A 10,000-nucleotide genomic window follows, 5' to 3' on the forward strand; every position below is an offset into this window, starting at 1 on the left:
GTCACATACGGATTGAATGTCTTGGGTCTTGTTTCATTGATGGGATGTATATATTTGAAGGTGTCAGAAAAGAAAAAGGCAAAAAATTAAATCAACAAAAAAATAAACATTAAAACAATCTAATGATCATATCTAATATGAATTGTTATATAGGATTTTATTAACAGCCCACTATACATTTTTTATGTTATAATAATAGTACATATATATATATATATATCTACACATTTTATGATAATATGGAAAAAATTATTATCATTGTGTAAAAGAAAAAGATATATTATACATTTGATGAATCACGTATAAATATAAAATTATTTATATTTTGTATGTTATATGTATAATATATATATATATATATATTATATATATATATATATATTTTTTTTTTTTTTTTTTTTTTTTTTTTTTTTTCTACTATCATTTAATATATATATATATATATATATAATTATTAATTAAAATAGTTTTAATATAAATAATACATATGAATTTACTTCATTTTTCAAATATATAATATGTTATATTTTTTTTATAATTTGATTATCATGTTTATATTATACTATTTTTATTTTTATTTATAATTATAATTATATTCCCATTTCATTTTTTTTTTTTTTTTTTTTATTTTACTTATCTTTGTTTTTGACGTTTTGTTTTTTAATAGAACTTTCAAAATAAAATAACATCAATAAATTGATATATATAAATATATACAAAATATGTCCTATATTGTAATCATTCTTATGATAAATCTATTTAATATAGAAGGAATAAAGAAAAAAATTATATTAAGATATCTAATATATATTTATATATATGCTTATATATAATGCATTTCCTTTTTTTTTTTTTTTAAATAAAAAATTATATTATTTTTTTGTCCTTATATATATATATATATATATATTATATATATTATATATATATTATGTCTTTTTTAATTTTATTTGGAGTACCAAAAAATAAAAAATAAAATATAATAAATATCAAATGAAAATATAATTTTAAATATAAATGCAACAAATATTCATAAATTAATAATAATATATATATTTATATATATTATATATATTTTAAAATATGAAAAAGAAAAAAAAGAAAAAAAAAAAGTATAAATAATAACGAATACATGATAAAGATCCAGAATGATATAGGATCTTACACATATTTAAAAAAAAAAAAAAAATTAAAATTAAAATTAATTTATAAATATATAATAAATGCCGAGTATGAAATTATTTATATCAAACATTAGGTATACCTATAATATATATATATATATATATATATGATTATATATATTTATTTATATGTTAAAACTTATTAGACATAAAAAAAAATAGTTATTTATTTTTTATATAGGTATATACAAAATAATAATTTTATTTAGACTTTACACGTTAACATTTCTCCTTTTCATAAAAATGAAATAAGGTGGTCTCCTTGTTGAGTTTTTCTCTTTCTTTAGATGTTCCTTCAAGAAAATACTTATATATTTTTTTTTCTTTATTTGTGAGACCTTCTAAGAAATAAGAATTTAATTTGGTTTTATTATTAATTAAAAAATGAATTCTAGTTTTTTCAGCTTTTCTTAAAATATCATAAAAATTTGTAGAAGGCCATTCATTGATAGGCAATAAATTACATAATTCGTAGGCTGTTTCAAAATAAAACTGATTAAATAAACCTATAGTTACAGATACTGGATCAAATTTTAATGTTTCTATAATATCATAATAAGAAGGAAATTTTATTCTTATTATATTCTTTTTATATAATTTTACAGCAAAAAATAATGTTAACTTTATTTCATCATCTGCATTTAATTTATCTTCTCTTAATCCACTTTTATATTCTAAGTATGCTTCATTATTTAATAATGACAACCCATATAAATCCACAACAGGTACACATGGAATTTCAACTAAATCAATAAAATTAAAAGGTGTATTTATATCTTTTATTATTTCTTCAAATTCTAAAAAATTGTTATTCACTTTTATATTCTTCAATATTTCTTCATTCATTTTTAATTTATTCACATAGGTACCTTAACTTATCATACATATATATATATATATATATATATATATATATATACATATATGTGTGTGTGTGTGTCTGTTTATTAATTTTTTTTTTTTTTTTTTTTTTTTTTCTTCTTATGGTGTAGGAGCGTGTAAAATCATTTCTATATAATAATATTACATTTAATTAATGTAGCCACAAAAAATAAAAACTATTCAGCATAATGAGGAACATTATTTAGAACTAAGGTTTCCCATTTAAAAAAAAAAAAAAAAAAAAAAAAAAAAAAAAAAAAAACACATATATATATATATATATATATAATATATTTATATGTATATGCCTCGGTGTTATATATCTTCAATTTTTATATTATTTTATTTTTTTAATACCTGTGCACATTTATCAATCCACATAAGTTACATTTCATTAAAAAATATGTAATACAAAATAATTGTAAGAATAAAAAAAAAAAATGAATACACTAATTTGCTTTTATTACAACAACCTTTTAGCTATAATTTAAAATAGAAAGAAAGAAAAAATGGAATGAAATAGAAAGAGGGAAGGGGATAAAAAAAAAAAAATATATACATATATATATTATGTATATGTAAATTTCTTTTTTTTTTATTTATTTTTTTTTAATCCCTATCATTATTCTAAGTTATCATACATATAATTTAACAAATATTTTGTACTTTTGTTTCATACTTTTGATATATATCTTATTATATACAAAAGGTATGTATATATATATGTGAGTACGTTTATATTTATTATATTATTGGAAAAATATGAAAGAAACAAATATGGAAAAAAAGTAATATACAAACAAAACTTATATATACAAATATATAATATAATATAATATAATATAATATAATATAATATATAAGATGTATGATCATGAAAATAAATAAGGCATCTTATCTAATAATCTTATTATATTCATTTATTTCATACATGTGTATATACATAAAGATATATATAAATAAACATAAATTATATAGTTGCACATTTTAAAAGATCAACGTAAAATATATATAAAAAGAAAAAAAATATTTAAAAAGTAATTAAAAAAAAATTAAAAAAAAATTAAAAAAAAAATACCATATTGTAAGTTTTATATGCAATTTAAAAATAAGGAATAAAGAAAAAAAAAAAAAAAAAAAAAAAAAAAAAAAAAAAAAATATATATATTATATATATATATATATATATATATATATATACATTTATGCATATACTATATAAGTACATATAATATAGCATTACACAACTCATGTTATTTAATTGTATACTAATATATTTTTTTTAAACTTTTCATATTTTAATATATTATATATATATTATATATTTATTTATTTACACATGTATATAATATGAACTTATTTATATATAAATATATATATAATATTTTATTTTATTTTTTTATGTATTTATTTTTTTTTTTTTTTATCGCATAAATCTTCCAAATTATATTAGTACTCATGTAGCATGAATTTGTCATTTATATATAATAACTTGTTAAAATTTTTTTTTTTTTTTTTTTTTACATAATATAAATAATTACATATATTTCCAATCAACCAAATAGTAATATAAAATTTATTTAATTTAAATATATCTAACAATTGTCTTTTTTTTTCCTTTTTGTTGTTTTTTTATATTTTTATATTCCTAATATATTTTTAATTTTTTTTCTTTTCCTATATAATATATTATATATATATCACATATTTTAGATGTATATATATTATTTTTTATTTTTCATCATTATATATATATCATAATAAACATTATTTTTATATGGAAAAATATAAAGAAAAGATAAATTAAAATAAAAAAATACATATATATGTATATATATATTTTAATATATATTATATTATTTTTTGATTTTTTTTAATCATTGTATTTTTATTTATTTATATATTTCTTTCTTCTTCTATATAAAATAAATAGAGCCCACCATTATATATACATATTTCTAAAAATAACAGAACTGAAACAGTATCACAAAATATATAAATTTTACTTTTAGAGAGGATTTAAAAAAAAAAAATAAAATAAAATAAAATATTCATAATAAATTTAACAATATATATATATATATATATATATATATATTTATATTTATATCATAAAATACTAGTTTATAAATTTATAATACTTTTTAAAAGCGTATTTTATATAGAGTATATATTTTTTATTTTTGTTTAATTAGAAAACAAAATATATAAAAATGTTGCACGTATGTTTGTGATTTGTTTTTCGTTTTGTAGATGTTATATGAATATTATAACATAGACTTTTAGTTTTTATTCTTTTTTAATTTTTTCGCAAAAATATATATAAATCAATATATATATATATTATATATATATATTATTTACACTCTTTCTGAAAATGTATTCACTTTGGAAGGAAGTAAGTGATCAAATTAAAAAGAAGGCGGAAGATCTAAATAACAGTATTCAAGAATTAAATATAAATAATACTTCTTTAATAAAAAATAATAATGATTGCAATAAAAATGAAAATGTAAATGAAAATAATCCCGATCGTAGTTTTAGGGATAGTATACAAGATAAATTAAATCTTTTAAATAATAAATATATAAATAAAGACTTTTCAGAATTACAATACTATAATGATAAATTTATGAGCGGATTTAATAATATTAAGAAAATGGTAGGAGATATTTATAAAGATAAATTAAATAATCTAAATATAAATGAAGATGATTCCAAAAAAAAAAAAATTTGTTTATCAAGTATTGTCCCATGGAAAAAAGCTGATGTCATGATATCCAAAATTTATAGAAAGAAATATGATCAAGGATTTCCCTTAAACCTACCAGATCCATATATAAATAAACAAGTATATGAAAGAATATTGAAATTAAATACTGATAGAAATAAAATCCTACACACAAATATTCTTGAAAATTATAATTTTAATTGGAACAAAAAAAAAGATCAAAGTGAACAAATTATGAATGAAGATCATAATTTAATTAATACCAAAAATTTTCTTGTACCTTACTATATGTCCGAAATGCAATTTTGGAAATCCTATTTTTTCAATATTGATATTATTTATAATGAAATTGCAGATGATATTTTTGATAATAAATTTAATATATTAGATAATTATCCAACAACAAAAATTATGAATAATGATATTTGTAAAGATCATGTAAAGGATAATACATTTACGGAAAAAAAAAATGAACATACGGAAAATAAAAATAGCTACCCAGATGATAAAAATAGCTACCTAGAAAATAAAAACAGCTATCTAGAAAATAAACACAGCTACCTAGAAAATAAAAATAGCTACCCAGAAAATAAAAACAGCTACCTAGAAAATAAAAATAGCTATCCACACAATGAACAAAAAACAAATGAAATAAATCCTAAAAATAATTATAACATAAAAATTAAAAATACAATGATTAGTAAACCCAACGATCAAAATAAAGACCATCCCTTTTTAAACGATGAAGAATATTGTTCAGAAATAAATAAACATATTAATAACGAAGAGAAGCATTTTATAAATAAAGAAAAAGAATATAATTCTTGTGCAGTATTAAAGGATGTGTCCATTAAAAATAAGGATGAAAATATTAAAAATGACTTTATAACAAATGAAAATGTTGACGATGAAAAGAATAACAATAACTTATATGACAGCAATTCAATAACATCTTATGAAGATGTTTATATGAAAAAGACAAATATAAATGGAATAAAAATATATATGGATAATGATATATACATGGACCTAAGTGAAAAATCTAATAACTTTAAAAATATATTGAATAACACTAAAAAAACATATGATAAAAATAATGGTGATGATAATAAAATTAATTATGATAACTATGTTAATAATACAGATGATATATTATTTTTTTCAAATAATGGGGAACAATCTGAAAATAAATTAAATGAGGCAAGTAAATATACAAATATTAAAGAAGACAATGAACAAAATATATGTCCATCAGATAGCAATATATATTTAAAAGATATGTCTAACATAAAAATAAAAAATAATGATTTTCAAAAAATTTCTGAATTTAATACAAAATTTCTGGATGAAATAAGTGAGGCAAATAGAAGTGTAAATGAATTAGAGGAACCGAAAAGTGATTTTTTTGATTCTTCAAATATAAATAAAGAATTTAATGATATAAACGATTCAAAAATGATATATACTAAAAATGACATAATTAATAAAAATATAAATCCTTTAGACGTACAAAATCTTATTAATATAAGTGAAACAATTGAAGAAAACAAAGATGAAAAAAATGAAGAAAAAAATGAAGAAATCATTAACGAAGAGAAGGACGAAAAGGAAGATTCAAATAGTGATAATATACTATCTAATAAAAATAATATATATGTACATCATAATATTAATGTTGAAATTGATACTAAGAGAGAAGAAGAATTATTTGTTTCTGATCATTTAAAAAATGATACTGATGATATTGTAAAAAAAGATGATATAAATTTAGACGTATTAAATTTGGTAGATAATATGGAATTTGATATAGATGAAAATAAATTTAACAAAGAAGAATTGGAGCAATTTGAAAAGGATATTTTAAACATGTAAAATGCTATATTATTTTTCATAAGCATAATTGTATATATAAACATATATATAATATATGTGTAAATCTTTGTCTATTTTTTTTTTTTTTTTTTTTTAAACTTACATTTATCATATTTTTATTTTTTTGTGTTTTTATAATTATTAATACATATGAGTATACACTATACATTTATACATATATATAATATTCATTTGAATTTTCTTATATATTTTTCTTTATTTTTTAATATGTTTTATTTTTTTAAGATGTATGTATTAATTCTTATATATTTCTTAAGAACTTATTCATATATATAAATTAAATATTATTAGTTATTATGTTATTTAAATAATTATTTTTAAAAGATGAATTATTTTTCTTTTTTTAAATATTACAAATATATTAAACTAAACAAATATATATATAGAATGATATATAACAAATGATAAAAATATAAAAAAAAAAAATAATTAAAAAATGAAAATACATATAAACATATATATATATATATATATATATATATATATATAGGTGAGTAAAAGTATGTTTTATATATGTTAATGTTACACGAATGAATTTTTCCTTTTTTTTATTTGATATTACATGTTCAAATATATATTTATATATTCCTTTACTAGGATTATAAAAGATGAACATTCATAATATATATATATATATAATTAACTATGTGTTAATTCGAATGCATACAAATATACTTATAATTATATAATATATAACTGAAAAAAAAAAAAATGTATATATTTTGAAAAAGGAAGCACATATATATATATATATATATATATATTGTTGTATTATTTGATGAAAGGACGACCATACCATTTAGTCTTAATAAAATCGAAGAAAAAATGAAACCTCGATTTCCATGATAACAATAATTGTATATATACAGCTTTCCAAAAAGTGGAAGAAAATCTTCCTCCTTTTAATTCATAATAAGGTAAATCAGCAACAACTTGATGATTACCTATATATGCTAATGATCCTTTCCATTTTTCTATAAATGATGGAATATTAAATTTTTGATTAGTATTTAAAAAATTGTTAAATACATTCGATAGATAATAAGCTTCTTGTTTAGCATTTTGTGCTGTAGGTGTAGGTGATTTATAATTTTTATCGATTTGATATAAATAATCATGAAATTGTTCAGGAGTCATTTCACCTTTTTTGTTTTTTTCATAATCCCATTTTGATATACTTAATTGAGGAAATGTTTTAGTTAATTCAGATTGTTTTAATTTTAGGGCTTCAGAAGTTAATTTATTACCTGTTAATATTTTGATAATTTCATTTGTATGTTCATGTAATAATTTTGGTTGTATTTTTTTACAGTCACCTATAGCATAAATATTATTAGATGGGATACCAATAACTCTTAATTTTTCATCTACATTTAAAATTGGATTATTTACTTGTTGAGGTATTTTTTTTAAGAAATTTTTTATAAGACTTGTTTGTGCTAATCCACTAGCCCAAATAAGAAGACCATATGAAAGTTTTTTTTTTTCATTTTTATTAACACTTGATTGTATATAAAAATTATGTTTATCTACATCTATTACATAATAATTTGTTAATACATTAATATTTAGATTATGAAAATTTTTTTTTGTAAAATCTGAAATATTTTGTGTAAATGTTGGTAATAAATTATTTCCTCCTTCTATAATACTAATTGATATAAAATTAAAAATGTCTTTATAATTTATTTTAACTTCTGTATTAATAAAATCAGCAAATTCTGCTGTAACTTCAACACCTGTAGGACCCCCACCTACAACAGCAACATGTAACATATTCTTTTTTTCTTCATTTGATATATTTGGTAATGTACACTTTTCCAGATTATCTAAAAACTTTCTTCTAATTTTTAAAGCATCATCAATATCTTTCACAAAATATGCATATTTATCTACACCATTAATATTAAATGTATTTGTTTTGGCACCTACAGCTATAATTAAATAATCATAAAATAATTTCACTTTATTATTTTCAACATCTATACAATTAATATATTTATCTTCATAAAAAACATCAGTACATTCTAATTGCAAATAATTCCCAGTGTACCCATTTTTTTTTCTTAAAAAATTACGAATACTTTCTGTACAGACATTTACACTTAATGTTCCACTGCATAAACATGGTAATAAAGGAGTAAACGTAAAATAATTACGAGGAGATATTAAAGTTACGTCATATTTTTTAAAATCTATATTTAATAAGAAATTAAAACCACCCCATCCTGAACCTAAAATAATAATCTTTTCTTTTCTTTCTACATCTGTATTCTTTTTTAAATTATTTCCTTCATTATATATTTTACGTATATTTGATATACTTCTAAATATGTTAGTTTGTCCACATTTCCTGAACCTTACTAACATTATATATTAAAAAAAAAAAAAAAAAAAATTAAAAATAAAAATAAAGGAAAATATAAAATAAAATGACATAATATAATATAACATGATATATGATATGATATAATATAATAATAAAAGTAAAAATAGTTTATTTTCAAATTAATTGGGTGACATACACAAATTAGTATATCACATATGATCAATTATAAATACATAAATATTAATACACATATATATATATATATATGTTTATATTTATATATTTTGTGTGTGTGTATTTTGGTAAGTATTTATATGTACATATTTATATTTTTGATTTTTTTCAATTTTCATTCTTTAATTATATATATTAAAATAATATAAAATAATGCATACATATTTAAAAAATTACAAAATTATATATTTCATATATATTCTCATTAACAACAAAAAAAGGAAATGGAAAATTATATATATATATAATATATATATATATTATGTACACATCGAAATATATATTTATATGATTACATTAAAAAAAATAACATATTCAAATATTTTTGGATTAATTTTATAAAAACAAAACATATTTTAAAAACTAACAAATAAAATAATCATACAATATTTTTCACTAATTAGAAAAAAAAAAAAAAAAAATATATTATATATATATAAATATATATATATATTAATTTCCCCATTACATGGAAAAAAATTATTTTACTGTATTTGTTCAATATATATTCATATTAAAAAAAAAAGAAAAAAAAATTCAAAATATAAAAATATAAAAATATAACAATTTATATAAAAAAACAAAATTTCTTTTATGTAAAATTATTCAAATTTTATTTATTTTAATTTTTCTTTTTCTTTTCATTTTTGTCCCTATAAAAATATGTATATATGTAACACTTTATAGATGTATAGTTAATATGTAGTTCTTTTATGTATGCTTTATACTTTATTATTTTTTTCTTTA

General features: G+C 17.2%; 4 protein-coding genes across 4 annotated transcripts in view; 2 read left to right on the plus strand and 2 right to left on the minus strand.

Moving 5' to 3' along the window:
* Nucleotides 1-90, plus strand: part of PADL01_0913800 (transporter, putative) — a gene marked incomplete at both ends in the record, with an annotated part of 1,551 nt that extends 1,461 nt beyond the window's left edge. Inside the window, one exon of the mRNA XM_028681812.1 lies at nt 1-90. This exon is cut by the window's left edge and continues 1,461 nt beyond it. Coding sequence (XP_028538152.1) covers nt 1-90 — 90 coding nt within the window.
* Nucleotides 91-1,403: 1,313 nt separating this feature from the next.
* Nucleotides 1,404-2,030, minus strand: PADL01_0913900 (GINS complex subunit Psf3, putative; the record flags this gene model as incomplete). The annotated part of the gene is made up of 1 exon (XM_028681813.1): nt 1,404-2,030. The coding sequence occupies one exon, from the start codon at nt 2,028-2,030 to the stop codon at nt 1,404-1,406; it is 627 nt and encodes a 208-aa protein (XP_028538153.1).
* A 2,413-nt stretch (nt 2,031-4,443) lies between these two features.
* On the plus strand, nt 4,444-6,669 carry PADL01_0914000 (BSD-domain protein, putative; the record flags this gene model as incomplete). Its single annotated transcript, XM_028681814.1, has 1 exon — nt 4,444-6,669. The coding sequence occupies one exon, from the start codon at nt 4,444-4,446 to the stop codon at nt 6,667-6,669; it is 2,226 nt and encodes a 741-aa protein (XP_028538154.1).
* Nucleotides 6,670-7,461: 792 nt separating this feature from the next.
* PADL01_0914100 (type II NADH:ubiquinone oxidoreductase) lies at nt 7,462-9,060 on the minus strand (the record flags this gene model as incomplete). Its single annotated transcript, XM_028681816.1, has 1 exon — nt 7,462-9,060. The coding sequence occupies one exon, from the start codon at nt 9,058-9,060 to the stop codon at nt 7,462-7,464; it is 1,599 nt and encodes a 532-aa protein (XP_028538155.1).
* Nucleotides 9,061-10,000: the final 940 nt, after the last annotated feature.

The sequence above is a fragment of the Plasmodium sp. gorilla clade G2 genome (assembly GCF_900097015.1).
Source record: "Plasmodium sp. gorilla clade G2 genome assembly, chromosome: 9".
NCBI classification, from domain to species: domain Eukaryota; phylum Apicomplexa; class Aconoidasida; order Haemosporida; family Plasmodiidae; genus Plasmodium; species Plasmodium adleri (nom. inval.).